Source organism: Grampus griseus (assembly GCF_964374135.1).
Source record: "Grampus griseus genome assembly, chromosome: 14".
NCBI lineage: Eukaryota > Metazoa > Chordata > Mammalia > Artiodactyla > Delphinidae > Grampus > Grampus griseus.
In genome coordinates this window covers 8,272,765-8,293,910 of record NC_139008.1, presented here as the reverse complement: position 1 = coordinate 8,293,910, position 21,146 = coordinate 8,272,765, and the positions used below count along the sequence as shown (strand labels likewise).

At 57.5% G+C, this 21,146-nt stretch overlaps 1 protein-coding gene across 3 annotated transcripts in view; it reads left to right on the top strand.

Annotated features, from left to right (window-relative positions):
- Positions 1 to 21,146, top strand: part of DTX2 (deltex E3 ubiquitin ligase 2) — a 33,487-nt gene that overhangs the window by 10,913 nt on the left and 1,428 nt on the right. For 2 of the 3 annotated variants that reach the window (XM_082670598.1, XM_082670600.1), the window contains exons 2-8: positions 1,285 to 1,641; positions 3,545 to 4,181; positions 10,395 to 10,495; positions 15,377 to 15,517; positions 17,873 to 17,946; positions 19,074 to 19,232; positions 19,920 to 20,081. In XM_082670598.1, coding sequence (XP_082526724.1) covers positions 1,374 to 1,641; positions 3,545 to 4,181; positions 10,395 to 10,495; positions 15,377 to 15,517; positions 17,873 to 17,946; positions 19,074 to 19,232; positions 19,920 to 20,081 — 1,542 coding nt within the window. In that variant the 5' untranslated portion in view covers positions 1,285 to 1,373. The remainder of the gene's footprint in view (positions 1 to 1,284; positions 1,642 to 3,544; positions 4,182 to 10,394; positions 10,496 to 15,376; positions 15,518 to 17,872; positions 17,947 to 19,073; positions 19,233 to 19,919; positions 20,082 to 21,146) is intronic. The other variant, XM_082670599.1, reaches the window with a different exon arrangement.

Below are 21,146 nucleotides of genomic sequence, written 5' to 3'. Positions count from 1 at the left end.
TTTAACGTTTATTTAGGCGGAGCCCAAGGTAGAGCTCATGCTGAGCTTTCCTCGCTAAGCAAATGGGCATTAGAGCCAGTTGATCTGGGTTTGCACTCTGTGCTACCACTTACCAGTGTATGTGTGACCTTCAATAAGACCTTGACTTCTTTGTTTTCCTGTCCATAAAGTGGGAGAAATACCACCTTGTCAGTCTGTTTGGCCCCGTTCCTCTCTCACCCTAGGAGCTTCCACAGACCCCCTTTCTTCTTCAAACAGCTGCAGGCACATAGAATCTTCATCTGCCTCCATTCAGTCGTGCTTTGAGCTAATCCATGTATAACACGTGCTACATGACACGGCCTGTGCTGGGGCTGGCGAGGTGGCTGTGGACAAGGCCGACTCGCTGGGTTTCTGCCTTCTGAGGGGGCAGAAAGACAGGGACCGCCATATGTGTATGTGGGCGTTAGAGTTCTGGTCAGGGCCATGGAGGAGAAGTTCATGTGATGGATGGCCTGGGAAAGCCCTGAGTGATGCAACTGGGCGGGAGTGACTGGGAGAAGAATGTCTTGGGAGACGGGTGTCAAGTCTTTGGAGCTGACCGCTGGTCAGCAAGGCCCAGGCCCAGGGAGTGGGGTGCAGAGAGGCCAGAGAGGGAGGGCTTCAGCACCCATCGGATTTTAATGTCTATCTAGGGTCTGCCCTCTGTGGTTAATGGTGCGGGAAACCAGGGCAGCCCGGAGACCTGGACAGGGCTAGGACCCGCCCATGCTTAGAGTCGCAGCTCTGGCTGTCCTTGAGCCCCTGGTCCTTTCTGAGACATAGTTTTTTTTTCCATCTGTAGCATAGCAGGTGTTAATATGTGTCTCACAAACAAACCTGCTTTGGAAACCTGTGTGGCGTCCTCACAAAGGTATAAGGGGTCGTGCTGGCCTCAGTCCACAGAGGATTGGGGTGACTCATGAAAATACACACAGTATAAGAGGATACGCTTAGTAGTTGGGCCAGAGGGAAACTACTGGTAAAAGGACAGAAGCAGGGCTGACGATTAGCACCCAGAATGCACCCACTGTGTCTTCCTGGACGTTTGCAGAGGTAAGGAGGCTGCTTGATTGACTCCGAATTCTTCCTGGCTGCCTGAGCAAAGAGACAGGATTAGGTACTTGGTTCACGATGCCCTTAAGGTATTAGGGAAAAAAGTGACTGCGGAAAAGCACGATCCCCCCCCACCCCCACCCCCGCACTGAGACTGACTCTGGCAGGGCCACCGTGTGCGTCGGTAACTGCGTGTCTGTCTTGTTTCAGGTCTCCTGGAAGCGCTGGGCAATGAACCTGAGACTGCAGCCCAGAGTGGTCTGAAGCCGGTGGGGAGAACAGAGGGCGTCCTGGGGAAGATGGCCATGGCCCCAAGCCCTTCCCTGGCTCAGGTGTACACCAGCCCGGTGGCAGTGGCCGTGTGGGAATGGCAGGACGGGCTGGGCACCTGGCACCCCTACAGTGCCACTGTTTGCAACTACATCGAGCAGCAGTTTGTCCAGCAGAAGGGCCAGCGCTTCGGGCTGGGGAGCCTGGCCCACAGCATCCCCTTAGGCCAGGCTGACCCCTCACTGGCTCCTTATATCATCGACCTCCCCAGCTGGACGCAGTTCCGCCAGGACACTGGTAAGGCACTTCCTGCCTCGAGTATGTGTCCAAGTGCCTGTTTCGGGCTGGGCGTCGTGCTAGGTGTTGGGGGTCACAGAATTGACTCTCAGTGTTATCCTGCCCCTGAAATGCACACGGTCAGAAGGCAGGTGGTGGGAGTGATAGCAGTGTGAGATGTTCCTTAGTGGTACGGGGTGCCTTGGGAACACAGTGCAGAGGCCGTTCCAGCCCCTTTCCCCCTTGTCTCCCAAACCAGAAATGCCTGCTTCCGCCCGCAGGGATTTGAGGGTCTCGCTGGCAGCAGGCAGGCAAGCAGGCCGGCTGGCATGGGGGTGGCACACCATGCTAGTTAAGAGGGCCTGGTGATGGGTTCCAGCTCCTGTATGATAGCTGTGTCACATGGGCAAGTTACTTCACTCTCCTGTGCACTCATGTTTCTTTCGTGTGTGTGTGTGTGTGTGTGTGTGTGTGTGTGTCTTTTGCTCAGTATTACTGAGAATGGGGCCACCAACTTCTTCCCAGAGCTGTGCACTATCCCTGTAAATCAGTGGTTTTCAGCTGGGGGCAATGTTTGGAGACATTTTTGATGGTCAGGACTGTGGGGTGGGGTGCTACCAGCATCTAGTGGGTAGAGGCCAGGGATGCTGCCAAACATCCTACAATGTACAGGACAGCCCCACAACAAAGAGTTATTAGCCCAGAATGTCACCAGTGCCGAGCCTGAAGACTCCTGCTCCAATCCCTGTAGCAGCCTCCTCGAGGGCGTGAGGACTCGGGCTTCCAGGCAGTGGATGCAGATAAAAGTCCCTGCCTTCATGATGTTTGCAGTCACTGAGAAACGCAGCGCACAAGATAAATGATTCGAGAACTGTGTATAAGTTAGGTAGCAATGAGTGATTATCAGGGAATGGATGTGTAAAGCGCAGGGAGAGGTCATTTTGAAGTTTGAGCTTGGGTGGCCTGGTCACCAGGAAGGGCTGGGGACAGATAAGGAGGGAGGGGCAGGTCGTTCAGGGCTTTTCCATCCCTTTAGGGACTTCGACTTTTCTTCTGAAAGGAGGAACCCTGGGAAGATTAGGGCAGAGGAGTGACGTAATCTGATTTGGGGGTTAAGAGTATCCCACTGGCTGCTGAGGTCAGGAGACCAGGTAGAAGGTAATCGCAGTGATCACCTTTTGACAAGTACTGTTGGAAGCATGGCCCAAATTGACTTTTTTCTTTCTCTCCTGAATTGGTTTTGTTTATTAATATAAGCTAACCACAGGTGTTTGCTAATAGTTGTTACCTGGGAAGTCCAAAGGAATCTAAGTACATCCATGTAAGAGAACTGTGTAACAGTTAATAAAGAGTTTTACAAAGTTTTAGAGACATAATAAATACTTATGGCATAATACATGAAAACAGGAAATTTTTCAGTATGATTGTCAGCTACACCTAAACATACATGCCTAGGAGACTAGACGGGAAGGAATATGTTACAATATACGATATATGTCCTGTGCTTTCCTCTTGGTGGTTGGATTATGGATTATTTAATTTTCTTCAGACATTTTGTTTTCAGTTTTTTAAGTCAGGCTACATAGGTTTCATCCTTAGGACTATTTTGAGCCACAGCTGGTCTTTGACCTAAGCGTCCAGCATCCCTCACTCCTGCTGAGAAGCGCTGGTCCCTCTCTGCCACTTGGTCCCTTTGATCCACGGTTTCTTTGCATAGAGAGAGCTCTCTACCCTTCACCCCAAATTTGGAGAGAATAGTCAATGCCAGCCTTTAGGTCAGACAGCAGGATGACCATATATACACCGTGATCATGTTGTTTTATTTTGGTTGTAGGAAAAAAAGAATTTTTAAACTCCCTTTTCTTGGGAGGTGGTGAGTGGCTAGCAGGTGAACTTTATATGTGCAACGCTCCTTTTAAAACAGGCACCATGCGGGCTGTGCGGAGGCACCTGTTTCCCCAGCACTCGGCCCCGGGCCGGGGCATCGTCTGGGAGTGGCTGAGTGACGACGGCTCCTGGACGGCGTATGAAGCCAGCGTCTGCGACTACCTGGAGCAGCAGGTGGCCAGGGGCGCCCAGCTCGTGGACTTGGCTGCCCTGGGGTACAACTACACCGTCAACTGTGCCACCCACACGCAGACCAACAAGACTTCCAGCTTCTGCCGGAGCGTGCGGCGCCAGGCAGGGCCCCCGTACCCAGCGACCACTGTCATTGCCCCACCGGGCCACACGGGAGTGGCCTGCTCTTGCCATCAGTGCCTCGGCGGCGGCGCAGCCGGCCCCATGTCAGGCCGCTACCGCCACTCCATGACCAACCTTCCTGCCTACGCAGTCCCCCAGCCACCCCACAGGACCGCCGTTGTTTTGGGGGCCCACCAGGCCTTTTCTCCGTACAACAAGCCCTCACTCTCTGGGGCCAGGTCTGCGCCCAAGCTGAGTACCGCCAACCTCTGGGCTGGGGCGCTGCCCTCCCTGGGGAACCAGCCCCTCTACCGCTCCAGCCTCTCCCACGTGGGACCTCAGCACCAGCCCCCAGGACTGTCCGCTGCCGGCGCAGCCAGGTATCTTGTGTTACGCGGACGGTCGTTTTGTCCACCCGCATGCCTTGTTAGCGGGCTTGGGTTTCTGCTCTTCTTTAGCTGGGAGGACTCCCCCCAAATGCCCGCAGCCTCAGCACCTGCCTCCTCGGCTGTCCCTGCTGCGTCATCCCCTCTGCACGTGCCCCAGCGCTGCACGTGTCACGTGGTGCTGAGGTGCCACGCCATGCACAGCCTTGTGTCCCGGGGAGCCTACCTGACTTCTGGCACTTGAGTGCTGGTAGTTGCCCCATGGGTTAAAACCAGTGATCCTTTCATTGACCCAGGAGAATTGGGCTCTCTGAGCAGTTAAAGATTTTTTTGGCTGTGCCTGTGTGCCACATAGCTGGGGCCGGGTACCTGAGGACATTTCTCTGACTCCGTCTATGTGCCTGGCCCTGGAGTCACAGACATGGAAGGTTCAGCCCTCTCCCTGAGCCCACGGCCTCATCCAGGGAAGGCTGTGAGCCCAGCTTTGGTGCTTAAAAGTTGGTTGAGGAGAGAGCAAAGTGCTGAGCATGTTGGGGGTGGCAGCAGGTGACATAGGGCAGCTGCTGTGCTGGTGCAGTCCATGTCTCATAGGGCACCCTGAGATGATGAAATGGGCCCCGTCCAGACCAGGTGGTGCTTTAAAGTGGGGAAACCCCTGAGTGGCCAGTGGTGGGTGCATCTGGGATGCTCAGAGACCTGTCAGTGATCAGGGCCTCATCATCGATTATTACTGAGGGTCTGGGGCCTGGAGAACATTTTGAGAACTCAGAGTGTTAGCCGGGATGGGGGCTGATTTCTGAGAGGGTGACCTGGGCGGGTGGTGACTGGATGTGTAGGCCTGTGGCCGCCCTGTTGCCCAGGGAGTCAGCCTCTCGGTGCCACGTCACTCACCAAGCCCGCCCACCAGCCCACCTGACCACAGGGAGGGCTGAAGCGCCCCAGTGTGGCCGAGACCTCCTTGGCAGCTTCTAGTTAGGCTTCAGAGGACCTTCCAGCTTCGATAGGACAGTGACAGCTGGCACTCACCAAGCGCATGTTATAGCCGGGCCCTGTTCAGCAGGCTGTGTGGGTGATTTCGTGAATCCTCCAATGGCCATATGGTAGGGGGTGTCCCCAGCTTACAGGGGAGGACATTGAGGCTGACGAGGTTGGCAGCACAGCCAGGAAGTGGCAGAGCTGGGATCAAACCCAGGCCCCTTGTGGGGCATGTGGAGTTTTTTTTTTTTGAAAAAAAATTTTTTTTAATAATTATTTTTTTGTATTTTGGCCATGCCGCGTGGCATGTGGGATGGTTCCCCGACCAGGGATCAAACCCGGGCCTCTACAGTGAAAGTTCTAAATCCTGACCGCTAGGCCATCAGGGAACTCCCCACATGGAGTTCTTGAAGCTGTCTAAAAGGCAGAGTGAGAGGAAGGCAGAGGGCGTCCTGAGGGGTGCGCGCAGAAGCCGCCAATACACAGAGGAGGGGATGGGCCCCCTGGGTCCGGGTGTCTTCCTACGTGTCCTCCAGGAGTTGGGGCACGTGGATCTGAGATCTCTCTGGGAATCGGGAGCACAGGGAGGTATGGCCTGGGCCTTCTCTGTGGGCTTGCACAGAGACATAAGCAAGCTAGGCTCCATGCCAACCCGGTCCCTCCCAGTGCTCTGTGAGGCCCCTCCCAGTGTTCTGTGAGGCCCCTCCCATTGCTCTGTGAGGCCCCTCCCAGTGTTCTGTGAGGCCCCTCCCAGTGCTCTGTGAGGCCCCTTCCAGTATGTGAGTCAGTCTGTTTTAGAGAAAAACATGTCATGTTTGCCAGCCCAGAAGGATTATCAGCAAGGTTGGAGCTGCTTTTATGACTAGGTTGGCTTTGCCTAGCCTCCTGGGGCTTATGTTCTTACAAATTAACTGGCAAGTTTCTAGATGGTTCTAGAGCTGGGATGCTGGGATTGAGCCAGGCGACTTCATGGGCTTTGTTGCTTTCTTTTGGTATGGGGCGCCCATCAGTCTCCCCTGATATTTCTCTGGTCTCCCCTCCCCAGCCTGAGGGCCCAAGAGGCTACTGAGGTGGGTCCCGTCAGTGCCATCCAGGCCAGTTACAGGATGGAAGGCTGCCGGGCCAGACGGCCTTACCTTTGCTGCTGAGTCGTGCGTGTTGCTTCTTACCCTGCTGCCCTGCGTTGTAAACCAGGAGGGAGCTGGGCCAGCAGGCTCTGGCAGGTGAAACAGCCTCAAAGGGACCTGCCGCCTGAAGGGGGTGTTCACCTTGACCTCCTGCAGCTCTTCAGGAGCTGGGAGGGGTGACATTCACTCGCAGGGGCCGGTGTTCTCCTGTCTAATTTGTAGTGTGGTTCTCTGCAGTTAACCCTTCTCTAATGGCTGTTGTAGAGCCAGAAGGGGTTTAATAAATCCCTGACCTCTTAACCCAGCAGGGCCGGAAGGATTTGAAAACACCTGGCACCTTAGTCTTCTAGCGGCTGTGATATAGTTCTCAAAGCCAAGTGAATGGCAGCAGCATCAGGTGAAGGTTACCGCATGTGTGGAGGAGAAAGTGTTTACTGGTAGCTGTTGGGAAGGACATGTGAGTCAGTGAAATCAAAATTTGTGGAACCCATGTGGTTTTTTTTTTTTGTAACCCACATAGTTTCAAATCACTTCTTGCTCAATCTGGGTAAAACCTTGGCTGACTGATTTGCCTGTTGCCCCAGGAGCCTTTCCGAGTAGGCAGTAATCCATGGAGAAGACACATGATTTGTCACTGAGCCGCTGGGTTTAAATAAATTTCCTAGTAGCTGAAGTTTATCCCTTTAAGCACCAAAACTTGTGTTTCAGTGATGTTGGATGGAAGACTTTCCAAAATGTGTCACGCACAGATTTTGTAATAGAGGGTGTGCCGGCTGGTTTAGCGTTCTGATGGCTCGGGGTGGTGATTAGGGCCAGCCCTCTATTGCAGCTTTGGTGTGGCTAGGCCTCGGGGAGCTTAGTCCCTGCACTAACCCGGCCTAGGAAAACGGCTCTCAGTTTGCTTCCGTCAGCTCTGTTCTTGCTGCTGCTGTTCTCCCAGCCTCTGAAAGCACCCCACTCCCTCCTAGTATCGGCCAGGCTCTTCAGACTTGTGGGATTGGGGTCCTGGGTTCCAGTGGGTCCTTGCCCCTGACTCGCTGTAGGCCCTCGGCTGCACTCTGTTCTCTTTCTGCGTCTCTCTTTTCCTCTCTGAGGGTTACAGAATTGGGCGGGTCAGTTTCTGAAGTTTCCTTCTGCTCTGATAGGGCTGTGGATTTCAGGGTTTGGTGAGGGCCCTGCAGCCCTCCCGGAGCCGCCTGGCTCCGCTCAGACCTAGGAAACAGTGGGCACTTGGATGGTGCTGCAGATTGAGCCCCGCAGACACCCTGGGGGCCTTGGGGAATTGCTCACATCTTACAGAGAGAGAAAGTAAAACTCAGAGAGGGGACTCGACATGCACCAGGGCACCCAGCTTTTAAGCGCTGCGGGGGCTGGAAGGGGGTTGCCAGGTTCCACATCGTACGCTTCTTGTACTGCACGTGCTCAGAGGTTCCCCGGTGGGTGGCAGCCTGTGGGGAGCTGGACCAGGCTTTGTGTGCCTCACCGTCCAGCCTTCTAGCTCTGCCCCCTGTTTGGGACTGTCCAGTCCTGTCTGCGGAGAAGACTAGAAATCTTCCTGTCTCGTGTTCCCAGCTCCACTTGGAAGCTCCTGGAGACGGTCCCAGACAGGCAAGGCAGGGAGGGCCTAGTAGGTAGAGCCAGGAACCCAGCAGGTGGGACGGGTGCATGAGGCAGGTGAGAGGGAACTCTCGGAAGGGCACTTCATGGGCATATGGTGCCCCCACATCGGGGAACACTCTGCCAGTTTGAGCCCTTTAGAGGACGGTGCAGGGAGATCAGCGACCTCTGAGGTTCTGTCCACCCCTGAGAGTCCCCATCTTGGGACCCACTGGATCCTTTTACTGCTCTGTTCCTTCTGATCACAGCAGAGAAATGCATGGGGGAGGAGCTGGGGAAGGTCGCAGGGCAAGTGACAACATCTTGAGACCCCCTAAGCAGATTGAACTTAGCCATGGTTCCTGGTCCCAGTTCCAGGGTGAGCTGCTCATTGGAAGCCTTACTGCCTGTCTGCTTTCTGCTCTAGAACCTAGGCCTTCTCCCTCAGATACGTGCCTCTCACCAGCAAGGGAGGATCCCGCTTCTCCGACCCCTGCTGGGCCAGTGATGCCCAGCCCACTGAGTAGCCCAGTGCAGTGGCAGAGCCAGGCTTTGGCTTTCCAGCTTCCTGGTTATGGGCTGAAGCTTAGTGCTCCCTGTCGGGTTGGCTTGGGAGATGAAGGATGCCTCCAAGGGCTGTGTCTTCTCAAATTCTTCACTTCTAGAACCTGAGAATTGAAGAAACAGGCTCAGGAAGGGAGTGGGGCGTGGCTTCAAATTAAACGGAGTATAGCGGGGCCAAAACCTTAGCCCTATGTCCTACACACCTAACCCCACCCCCACCCCCCCGACCCCCACATCATCAGAGCGCCCTGATCCAGTTCCATTGTCTTCTTGGGGCTGAGGGTAGATAAGGGTGGCAGGAAGCGTGGCCGCACAGGTTATTCTGTTTGGGGAGAATAGTCCAGAAATGAAAACCAGTACCAGCCAGTATGAAATTTTCTGATTTGGGTCAGAACCAGCAGCTCCCTATTGTGTCCACCAGTGGGACCCGTGACCCCAGGCCAGCAGTAGGGAAGGATCTGGGCAGCTTCCAGAAGCATTTGCCGTAACCAGGTGGTTGCTGGTTTGCCGACCGTTGTAAGGGTGGCACAGCAGACTGGAGGCGTCCATCGTTTCCTGAGCATCTTCCCAGCTCCTGGATCCAGGCTGGGCCCAGTGGAACAGAGAGGAACATGCCCAGGGCCTGTCCTTGGGGAGCTCCAGTGGAGGGACTGCGTGGAAGGGTTTCAAAACCCTTCCCACTGCGTCACCTTGAACATGGGCAGTGCTGGATTGGAGGACGCAGTCACCGGGAGGGGGAGGAGGTAGCAGGCATGGCGGGCCATCTACGCCAGCTGTCACCAGGGCAGGGCTCCCTGAAACCATAATGGCACGGGTTTATTACCGTTTAAAAATATAACGGCTTAAAACCAAGTGAGAGACCTGGAATTAGTCACTGTGGGAAGCAAGACCTTCATTGAAAAAAAAATTTCCTGTATTTTGAACTAATTTGGGATTTACAGAAAAGTCACAGAAATAGTACAGAGTTTCCCTAACCGCCCTTACTTGACTTCTCGCGTTAACGTCTTTCGTAAACACGGTGCGGCTCAGAACCAGAGAGAGGCTCACCACTGGTGCAGGACTGTTAGCTAAAGACTTTTCCCACTTTCATCGGTGTTTCCTCTGCAGTTGTCTTTCTGTCCCACGATCCCACTTTGCGTCCAGTTGTCATTTCTCCTCCTCCACCTGTTCCTCCTCCTGTGGCCTCCTGTCGAATGGCCCTTAATTTGGGTTCGTCAGACGTTTTCTCATGACTGGACTGAGGTTATTGCTGTTTTGGCAAGAACCACAAAAGGGGTGTTATTTCCTTCTCGGAGCATCTTCTCTTGGGGTTTCTGATGTTGGTTGGTCCTGTTACTGGTGGTACTGGTCTGGACCACTCAGAGTGGTTTCTGCTGGACTTCCGCTCTGCAGGGAACCACAGAGCCCTCCTTTTGATGAAGCTGGTGAGTTCATAATTCTTTTAGGTTTGTCTTCAGAGTCTCTGATTGTCCAGGAGAACGTTTTTTGACAGCCAAAGCTTCATTCTCAATATCTTGTAAAAAGATGAGGTTCATCCCCAGCAGTGTTCTTTCGTGTCGCTGCCCCGTCCCTGCCTACAGTTCCTTCCCCTCCCCAAGGCCCAACTTGGAGTTTGACTTTTGTCGCTTGATTTTCACAGGGGAAGTGATGGCGGGCCGGCCTCTGGCTTAACATCAAGTATTCAGATTCTCTTTCTTGGTTAGTTTGGGTCTGAGAGGAGTGAACATCAGATCTCTTTGCTCCTCCTTCCAGATACTCTTCATCGGGATCTTTTCTTTAAAAAAAGAAAAAAACAGAAGCCCTCACTGTACAGAGGCAGCTGCGGGAAGTGAAACCACAAAGGGGCCTCGGCAGCACCCGTGTCTTCCTTACTCGGTGTTTCTCCGGCTCCTGTTTCTGCTAAGTCGGCTCCGCACATTAAGCTCTGCCCTCTCTTCTCCCCAAGTGCCTCCCTGCCCAGCGGTCCAGTGAGCAGCCCCAGGAGCGTCCCCGCCACGGTGCCCGTGCAGATGTCGAAGCCCAGCAGGGTCCAGCAAGCTCTCGCAGGTAGGCAGGCTGCTCCCTGGTCCAGGTTCCAGAACAGACTGTGTCTGGCAGGACCAGGACTTGGGGGCAGGGGAGAATGCGTGGGGTAGGGGGAGGATATTGTGGGGCAGGGGTCTTGTTACCCTGTGTGTTCTCATGGAAACCCAGAGAGGCTCCTTGGGGGGCGGTGCCTTTTTTCAGTGATGGTGTATCCCCCAGCGGATGAGCCTGGGTGGCTGTTCGTTTGTCTCGGTGTTGGGGCGGGGGGGGGGGGGGGGGGGGCGGGGCGGGTCATGCCTAATGACGGTGGGTGCCCTGGTGTGGCCTTTCCCCATCTTTTACGTTTTCACATCGCCTTGAATTATGGTTCAGGAGTCACTTTGCTGTCCCCAAATGCTTTAGGCATTTCCCTAAAGGGGCCCCCTGGGGAACTCATAGAACTCTTGGCTGGAGTTAACATTTTGAGTAAGTGCTTTTGTGTCTCTCTAGATCTTTTGTTAACCTTACACCTTTGAACGGTTGGTTTTTTTTAATTGATTAATTTATTTATTTTGGCTGCGTTGGGTCTTCATTGCTGCGCGCAGTCTTTCTCTAGTTGCGGCGAGCGGGGGCTACTCTTCGTTGCAGTGTGCGGGCTCCTCGGTGCGGTGGCTTCTCTTGCTGCGGAGCACGGGCTCTAGGTGCGCGGGCTTCAGTAGCTGTGGCACGTGGGCTCAGTAGTTGTGGCTCGTGGGCTCTGGAGCGCAGGCTCAGGAGTTGTGGCGCACGGGCTTAGTTGCTCCGCGGCATGTGGGATCTTCCCGGACCAGGGCTCGAACCCATGTCCCCTGCATTGGCAGGCAGATTCTTAACCACTGTGCCACCTGGGAAGCCCCAAACTGTTCTTAAAATTCCTCTTGCGGGTATTAGGAAGCCACTGAAAGTTATTTTTTAACTTATGGGAAATGTAAAATCGTACTTGAAGATACACTGAGGAGTCTGGTGAGCCTCCAACATTTAAAGATGGAGGCAGAGGAGTGAGCTAACCAGACTGGGTGTTGGGTGAGTCACTGTGGTAGCACAGAGGGGATTGGAGGGGACCAGGCCTAGAGGCAGGGAGACCCTGTGGACCTGGACTTCATGCCTCAGGTGGGCCAGCCACTGACTAGGGTCGTGGCCGTAGATGGAGGTAAGGGCTTCTGACTTGGTGGTTGGATTGGTTGTGAGAGGGAAGGAATGGAATGAGGCCTGGTGTACAGCTGCCGACAGAGATAATAAATCATCATAATTAAGGAGGAAGGACTAGGGGTTTTGCATGTGTGGTAACTCATTTCATCCCAATAGCAACTCTGTGGGGGAGGAACTTTGATTCCCATTTTATGTTTAAGGAAAGTGAGGCTCAGAGAACTCCGCAAACCTCCCAGGGCCAACCAGCCAGCCCTTGGCAGAGCTGGGATTCAGCCCCAGGCATTCTTGGCCTCAGAGTCTGGGCTTCTCGCTGTGAGGCGATGGGGCGATGGGTGGGGTGATGGCTGTGGCTGTCGACAGGCGGAGCTGTCCCAGAGGCAGGGAGGTTTGGATGAGCAGTTCAGAAGAGCGGCGTGGGGTGGAGTGGGGCGGCCCGTGCCCGCCCCCCGGGAGTGAGCTTACGGAGACCCAGTTGGATGCCGGGAAGAAGAGCCCTTGAAGGACATGGAAGGACCAGTCAGAGGCGGTGAGGACGGTAGAGTGGGGCCGGGAAAGCCCCAGGAGGGGAGGCTTTCAGTCTGTCAGCTGCTCAGCCATCAGCCCTTTGCTGGGGCAGAGAGAACAGTGAGCAAAAATGTGGCGACTAGGAAGTCCCTGCCCAGTTTAGGTCTTCTCGTGGCATCCGACGCCACAGGTGTTTCAGGCCTGTGTGTGTGTGTGCGTGTGCGTGCGTGTGGTGCTGGTCTTGTTGGAGAGAGGTTGTGGGGGAATGGGCCCAGCCTGCACGCGCCCAGCCCCGTTCAGCTCTGCGGTCACTGAGGCCTTAATACCAATGCCGTGATCACCTCTGCACACAGCTCAGAAGTAGTCTGGGTACTGAGGAGCTCTTGAGGCTGGACCGTCTGCAGGCCACATCCTCTGTGTCCCCTGCCGCCTGGGCTCTCACAGCGATCCTGGAGGCAGGCAGGTATTTTAATCTCCATTTGCTTGTCAGGGAAACAGACCCCAAAGGTTCAGGAACTGGGTCCCAGTGAGGAAAGAGTAGTAGACGAGCCAGCGGCCAGACGCTGCCCAGTCTGAATATGTGGCTCTGGCTCGTACCTGAAGCTGGGGCCGCTGTGTGGGGCACCAGGGAACCAGGGATCCTGCGCCCACCCCCAAGAAGCAGGGTCTGGAGAGACCTCTCAGCTGGGCTGCAGTTACGGATTCGATTATGGATTTGGGAACACGCTCACCGCATTGGGGTGAGCACCTGGGCACAGGGGTCTGCAGGTAGGTCTCCAGCCCGGGGATGTACTGCGGTAGGGCTGCGCGCCCCTCTCGCTGGTGGAAGATCCACCTCCGTGTCAGCCAGGCGCGTCAGGTGCTGGCTTTGCTGCCTGCAGCCCGGCCAGGGCCTCTTCTTAAGGGGGGTGGGGAGGAGTGGGCCTCCGACACCGGGGCCAGGCTCCCACCCTGCGAGGGAGGAGGAGTGTCTGCATTTTACGCTACCAAGACCTGCCCAAGACCGGTCAGCCAGTGGGGAGTGGTACTGGCCTTGAGCCCAGCTTGGTAAGGCCAGGGCCAGCGGAGGGTAGGCTTGGACCTGAGCCCTGGTCACTAGACGGAAGGCCAACGCTGGACATCAGAAAGGGGGTGTCTGCACATCTGCCCATGTGCAGGACCTGCCAGGGGCTCCGGCAGATCAAGACGAGAGCAGGAAAAGCCGTGGCTATCCGAGCTGTTACGCCGATTTGGGGGGGCTGTCCCTGAGCCCTTGCTATTGGGGAAGATGTGATGGGCCCTCTTGGTCCCCCCCCCCCTGCCCAATCCTGTCCACTGGACGCCGCTTTTGTGAAGTGTTAGCTCTGGGGTGATTTTCACACTTCTTCACAAGAAGGCAGACCTGCAGGGCATGGCCTGCTTGTCTGTGGACGTCTAAGTTAGGACTTCGCTGTCTGTGTCTCGAGTTCGGAGGAGCAGTTCCTGCATTGAGAAGGGCAGGGGCGTTGTTCACGCTGGCCTCTTGCGGGGCTGATGTGGTCGCCTCAGGGATGTCTGCTCCCCAGCAGGCAGGGACCGGGCACCTCTTGGGGCAGAGTGAAGGAGACGGAGCAGGAGGGGGACGGGGCTGTTTCAGATGGGCAGTCAGGGAGGGGCTGCCGCTCAGGGAGGGGCAGCCAGTGCAGAGGGGTCTGCTTGATGGGCGGGAACTGGTGCATGTTGGGGCAAGTACAAAGCGCCAGGGTTCTCCTAAGGGATTGTTCTCTTTTTTTCCATCTATCTGCCCCCTGTGCCTGCTTGTCATTTGGCCCACCCGATGTTTAGTTCCAAGGGAACCCATAATTTGAGCCCAGGAACAACCTTGGGATGCTGGTGGCATCGAATCACCTGATGAGCGGGCACCCAGTGTCCAGCCTCGATCTTCTGATGTGCACTTTGGTGTCTCCTGGGAGTGACCACCACAACGCACCCTGTGCTGCCCAGGCTGCCGGCCTCTGCTTCTGTCCCTAACTGGGCGCATTTGCCCCATTGAGAGCCTTTGTTCTCTGGTGGAGGCCACAGTGGGCCCCAGTGGATCCCGAGGCCAGATCTCTCCTCACCGCTCTGGATCGCCTCTGGAGTGGGCAGCAGGTCCACCTGGCTTGTCCGCTGTGCCCAGACCCCTTGCCACATTCTGAGCACCTAGAAAGCCCCCCTAAGGGAGGTGCCCGAGGGGAAGCCCAGAGCTCCCTTCCCTGGGGGAGGAGGTGCTTTTGAGCCTGACTAGGGACAGGGAGGATTGGGTAGAGGGTGCTGTGGACAGCAGGGTGCCTGAGAGTGTGGCAGGAACGGGGACTCCAGCGGGAGGACGTGCTGTGTTCCAGGTCCTTGGGGAGCGCGGGTGAGGGTCCAGCTAGGATGCGTGTGGAGCGCCAGGCTGAGGAGTGAGGCATCCCTCCTGCAGGCATCAGGAAGGAGGGACAAGGTTGGACAGGCCACTTGGCGCGGCTGCCTGCTGCGCTCCCTCACGCTGTGGGCTGCCCCTGTGCTCCCACCCAGGGCAAAGGGGACCAGAGAAAGAAGCCACGGCCTGGGACCTTAACTGCTCCAGAGGAGCGGCCACAGGGGCCAAGGGGACGCCTCGGTGGGGGAGCAGGCCCGGGGCAGCATTCCCGCTGGCCCGCCCCGCCCCAGCGATGGCGCTGAAGGCACCTAGGCGGGCCAGGTGCGGCGTGCAAAACAGGCAGCGCCGCACGGGGGCAAGGTGAGCAGGAGCTGAGAGGCGCGGCCGAGGGGGCACAGAGCGAGGACCGTGAGCTCCAGCCCATCTGCGTCTCCATAGCTTGGCTGCGCCCTTCTGTGTCGCCCGTCTGCTCTCCTTCCTCATGCCTGGCACAGAGAGGCGCCCACCAGAACTGCTGAGGAGGCTTCCGGGGGTGGCGTTCTGCCCTCTGCCCTCCCGAAGCAGCAGACTCGCCCACTGCATGCTCCAGGCACGGGCTGATGGGTTGCTTGCACAGACCCCTTTGGAGCTTGGGGCCAAGGCTCCCACCAGCCAGGCATTTCGCTGGTTCCCGACCCAGAGCTTAGCCCTGCCGGCCCGGATAGGCCCTGGCAGCCTCGAGCAGCCGGATTCCCCGGGGAGATCGGCAGGTCCTGATGGCCGTTGACAGTGCCAGCTGGACACAGCCGGGGTTTGTGGAGGTCACATGCTGAACGACTCCTTCTAACGTTTCTCCCCTCTCTGCATGTCTGATCTCGCACCCCGTGTAGGCATGACGAGTATTCTGATGTCAGCCATTGGACTCCCTGTGTGTCTTAGCCGCGCACCCCAGCCCGCCAGCCCTCCCGCCTCCTGTCTGGCCTCTAAAAGTCACAGCTCAGTTAAGAGATTGAGGAAAATGTCCATGAAAGGTAGTTCCTGCTCACAAATACTCTCTGGCCTCTGCTAAGCCTCCTCCGAGTCTTGCTGCCTCTGACTCTTCTGCACCGAACGCTCTTCTCTGACCACCACGGCCCTCTGCCGCTTCCTTCGAAGGGCCAGCCCATGTGGGGCTACTTCAGAGGGGTCCCCCGATGACCACTGCCCTGGCCGTCACACGGCCAGGGAGGAAGGGGTTTCAGAACCGTTGGAAGGCGCTGTGAGTTTTAACAGAACTCAGGTGGAGGGGCCTGTGGGTAGTAAGTTCTAAACCTGCCGTTTCTAAAGCCGATGATGGCTCTGCTTCCATCGTTGGGCCAGAGAAGTGCGACCGCTCTGGTGACCTTCAGATGGTGTGAGAGGGGGCATGGCTCTGGCTCCGCCAGTCCTGGGTTTCCAGAGCTCACGGGCTTTGTGAACTCACACAAGCCTCCCGTTCATGAGCGGAGCGCCTCCTACAGGGCAGGTTGCTTGTGGGAGGAATAGGAAGTAAATCGCTTGGGAAGCGCCTGGCAAGTAGCAGTAGTACGGTGGTTGCTCTGATCCTGTTCACTGCTTGTCTAACCCCCGCCCAACGGGGGAGGAGGGAGGCCAGGGAGGGGCGGGGCTAATCCTGCCCAGCCCCGCCCCACCCCTAGCAGTCGCTCCTGCCCTGCTCCCCCTTCTTACTCTGCCTCAGAGGCCGGCAGCTTCCTGAGGCACTCGGGTTTGCCCCGGGAAAACAAGGCTCTCAGCAGACGCTCTGGCCTTCCTGGGCTCGGATGTCCCTTTCGTGGGGTAGGCGGTCACCTGGCTGGCCCCCTTTGAGAAAAGTGGCTCCTGGTGAGTTACCTCCAGTTCTGAAAGGCTGCCTGGGCACAGGCAGGCAGAGAGGTAGGGGTGCTGAGCCAGGCCTCACTGGAGGGATCCCAGGGTCCAGCTGGAGACTGGCCTGTCCCTAGTCGACGTGGCCTTCTAGACCAGTCTTTTCTAGAAGGCCTCCTCCCCTCAATCAGAATAGAGTCCCAGCCAGCAGGATGGCCACCCGGTGCCGGTGGGGACTGTGCTTTTGCCTGGCTTTCTCCCCAGCGACCAGAGTCAGAGTCCTAGAAGTCTGTGGGGGTGCGTGTGCGTGTGTATGGGGTGCGTGGTCTTCCTTTGCCTCTAGCTGTTTTTCAGGTCATAGCAGCTAATGCCCTTACAGTGATCACGGCTTTGGTTGGTATTGGGTCCACTTTTTAGATGAGAGGACTGAGACTCAGAGGTGACCTGATTTGGTCCCAGCCCAAGAGCCAGAATCCAACCTGACATCACCAGGTCCCTGCCCCTCTGCTCCCCTCATAACTGTCACCTGGCCTTCTCTGGTCTAGAAGGAGCTCAGGCTTGTAAGTCTTTGCAGCCACAGGCTGATGGCCGTGAGCTTGGGTTCACACCAGAGCCCCTCTGGTCTCAGGGTCTAGGACCAGGAGCTCCCCCTGACCTTGAGACAGGATGACAAGCCCTGCCGGGATCACTCTTCCCAGGCTGCGCTGGTCTCCCTGGTCCCTCCCCTGTGCTCCACTTTGCTGTCCCTCTGTGATTCTGCAGCTGCCTCTGCCTGGAGAACCCCTGCCATGCTGATTCTCTAGCTGGGGGCGTTTCTTCTCCTTGGGGTGGGGCCTGTTTGGTGCAGGGCCGCTCCGGGCTTCCTGCACAGGTGCACACAGAGAAGTGGGAGGTTTCGGGAGGAGGGGTCGGGGACAGAACTGTGGGCAGCTTAGGAATGGAGGAGGCATGTCACTGACACCCCACAGTCCAGGGACAAGCCCAAGAAGACTGTGGTTTGTTGTGGCCGTGTGGCCGTCACCTGCAGTTGGTATGCACACAGATGTCCCCATGGGGTAGGCACGCACTACACACTTGACTCAGAAAACTTACTTCTCTTACCGAGACTTTCTTACAAGAATGTTGAAAGCTGAGTAAAATAACACGGCCAGGATGTGCTCCAGAGTATCTGTTTTAGAAGCTGCTGTTTGACCCTTCCGCATGTCCTCTGAAGCCTGGGACGGGTTTCCTGAGTGAAGGTGTGCAGGGCCCCGTCGTGCCTCCTGAGGGCTGTGGCCAGCTGCTGTCTCTGCCCCTCTTCCGTCTCCTCCAGGGCTCCTGGGGCCGGGCCCCCGGCGTGGGCCGGGAAGGGCTCAGCTGGCAGAGCTCCGGGGCGTTCTGCGCCTGGCCCAGGTCTCTCCTCTCCTGCACGCTAACCTTCCCCTCTGAGCCGCCCTAACATCCCTCCCAGCAACTTGGACCGCTCCCTGTCGTCCTTTCTCTCTCGTTCCAGCATCTCCAGTTCGCTCTCCTCGGGACACCGCTTATGTTCTTCTCTCTTTTAGGAGGGCCTCCAAAGCCAGAGCCAGAGCAGGTGATAAAAAACTACACAGAAGAGCTGAAGACGGCCCTGGATGAGGTGCGTGTCACGGGAACCACGGTGCTTTTGGTTTTGTTTGGAAATGAGGGGTGGCTTAGACGAGGATGCCAGCCTGTCCCCCGCTGGAAGGTGCCTCGTCCAGAGAGCCATCCTGCCCCCCGCTGTTGGGAGGGCCGGTCGGGGTTCCTGTGGCTAACCCAGCCTGCCAGACCCCCGTCACGGCTGCACCTGGGCCTCTCTCTGCTGAGCCTCGCTTCGGGGCTGTGGCACCACTTTTCTCCGATTTGCGTGGAGGGTCCTGGAGAATCTGGAGGGGCGGGGGTCAAGGTCATTCGTGCCAGTCCAGAGCCGAGGACTCTCTCGCCTCTTTCTCCTGCAAACTGAGTGCATAGGAAGCATCTGGTTGGTAAAGGTTTGGACAGAAACCTGAAGGTCATCCTCACGTCGGCCCCTCCCTCCAGCCTGCTCTGCCCTCCCCCTTCACAGCTGTCTGTCTGTCTGTCTCTGCCTTTGTGCTCACCCAGCACAGCTGGGCTGCTTTGCCCCCCGCCACCCCCCCTCCAAGCTGCCGGCTACACAGCTGACAGGTGGCCACGATGACTTAGTACCCGCTGCTCACAGCGTCTCAGCTGGGCCCCCGACGTGTAAGACGAAGAAGCCCCAGCCCCGAACGTGGCCGTCAGGGCCTCCTGGGATCTGGTCCTCCCCCCACCTCGCTTTGTCTCCTGCATCCTGGTCGCCCCTTGCCCTGCAGGTGCGCCGCCCCTCCCAGCGGAAACGCTGGCTCCTGCTTCAGAACGCTTTCTTCTCTCTACCCGAGGGCCCGGGCCCGTTCCCATGCTTGTGCGTCTGACAAGTTCCCTTTCCCTTGTAAAGCCCAGCGCTGAGGGCCCCTCCCGTACTTACCTCTCTGCCTGGCTGTTCTGGCCGCCCTCTCCGCCTGTGCTTCAGTTGTTACACCGGCCCCCACGCTTGGTGCCGCCTGCCGTCTCCTCTGCTGTGGTGACGGTGAGCCCTCTGTGCTCCCAGCCTCCGGAACAAACAGCTGTCAGATTGAGTTAGACTGGGGTGAGGCACTTCAGCAGACGAAGGTCGATCCTACAGGACTCACCTGCTGTGGCACAAGGGCCATGGGTGAGCGTTCCCCGGGTTGGGTCTCCCTCCAGGACTGCATCATCTGTATGGAGAAGCTGTCCATGGCGTCCGGCTACAGCGACGCGACCGACAGCAAGACCTTTGGGCCGGTGGCTGTGGGCCGCTTGGCCAAGTGCAGCCACGCCTTCCACCTGCTCTGCCTGCTGGCCATGTACTGCAACGGAAACAAGGTACCCATGGCCCACCAGGGCCAGGGGTGGGGGTCGGGGTCTCCTTCCCGCAGCCTGTACCTGTCATGTTGCACTTAAGCAGGTGACTGGGGCTGCCGTGTGAGAGGCCCAGGACCTGCTCGGAGGCAGCCTTGAGATGTCTGCAGCCCTGGCCCTGCAGCAGGATGGGCCTGGGGGTGGCAGGCGATGCCTGGCTGCCCTGCCTTTGGTGTAGTTTAGCCGGAGTGGACAGGTTAGGGGGACGGAGAGAACGAAGGCCCGTGGTGGGCCTCGGGGCCTGGCCTTTGCGCAGTGTCCCCGTGCCATCGTGTACCAGCCAAGATGCCAGCTTATCAGTCCCTCGTTCACAGGGTTTTCTTTTTCATCTTAAACATGACTCGGCTGTGCAAGCTTTTGCTCATAAACCTCATTTTCTTACCTGATGCCAGTCTCTGGGTACCTTGTCCCTTTAATGAAAATTGCATGAGTTTCTGGGTTAAAACTTATCTTTCCAAGGAAGCTTCTAGAATCAAGTTTCTTTGTGAGGAGGCTGCCTGGGAGTTGGGCAATGCGCCTGGGACCCACTGTGTGACTCGGGGCCAAACCCGTGTCCCTGTGGGCCTCTTTCCCATCTAGCCAGCGGGGTGGCTGGCCTGGGTGCCCGCTCAGGGGCCCCGACTCAGTCCACGGCATTCTGCCTTGTCCCAGGATGGAAGCTTGCAGTGTCCTTCCTGCAAAACCATCTATGGGGAGAAAACTGGAACCCAGCCCCGGGGGAAGATGGAGGTGTTCACGTTCCAGGTGTCCCTCCCCGGCCACGAGGACTGTGGGACAATCCTTATAGTCTACAACATTCCCCATGGCATTCAGGTAAGGGGCCCCGGCACAAGAGACGCCTCCTCGGATCTTTCTGGAATCAGCCCTTCTCGGGTGCTGTCCTTTCTCTCCTGCCCCCTCCTAGCAGTCTGCACACCCCGGGTCACTGTGAAGGTGCCTAGGCTGCCAAGTCAGGCCACCAGCAACCAGGAGGCACTGGTGCTGGGGGCTAGAGCCAGCTCCTAGGGTTGTGGAAGCAAAGAGGTGGCCCTAGCCCTTTCCTGAGCCAGGGAGGGCTTCCTGGAGGCAGAGGCATCTTCGCTGGACTTGTACTGGGTGGAAGGCCAGCAAGCGTCCAAGCAGGAGGAGCGCTTTTATTGGGCCGGCCGGCTGGCGAGCCCACAGGGGCAGAGCACAGGGTGGGGAGGGCTGGCTGGCCTGACTGCTCTTGAGGGACCCGCTCAGTGGCCTGATCCAGGCCTGCGTGGGGCGTGCGGGGACAGGAACCCAAGCTCATTGGGGACCCAGACGGGAGCCCTGGCCCCTGAGGTCTCTGCCTTGGACCAGGTGGGGGGATCTCAGAGCCTGGGCAGGTTGGGAAGATACTGGGTAGTGGGGGCCAGGAGTCTGACGGGATGTCACTCGGTTTTGTCTAATTATGTGCTTCCCCTGGTTTCCCTCCAGTTCTCTGTGGCTCAAAGTGAAATTTAGAAACACTCCAGACAGCAGTAGAGCCACAGAGCGGGAGGGGACTTTGGAGTTGTACATGGCGTGTCACCGTGTGGCCGAGGGCACAGCAAGGGCTGTGCGCGGTTCCAACCGCCAGCCTCTGTCCAGCCTGCCGCCACTGTCTCGGGCCCCACTCCGGCCACTTCTGGAGCGAGAGTGGAGGGGCTGTGTGCCCGAGTGAGGGTGTCAGGCAGCGGGCCCTGCCATCCGGTCCAGAGAGCCCCGTGCCCGGAGGGCCGCCAGCGAAGCAAGCGCTTCCGTCCCAGCCTCTAAAGGGTCTGGGCTCTTTGGGGAAGTGGAGGGAGTTAGCCGGAGTGTCTGACGCCAGGCTGAGCGGCCCGGGTTCAGGGAGGGCAGTCGTGGGTGGGCGCCGTGTTCACGGTGGGTCTT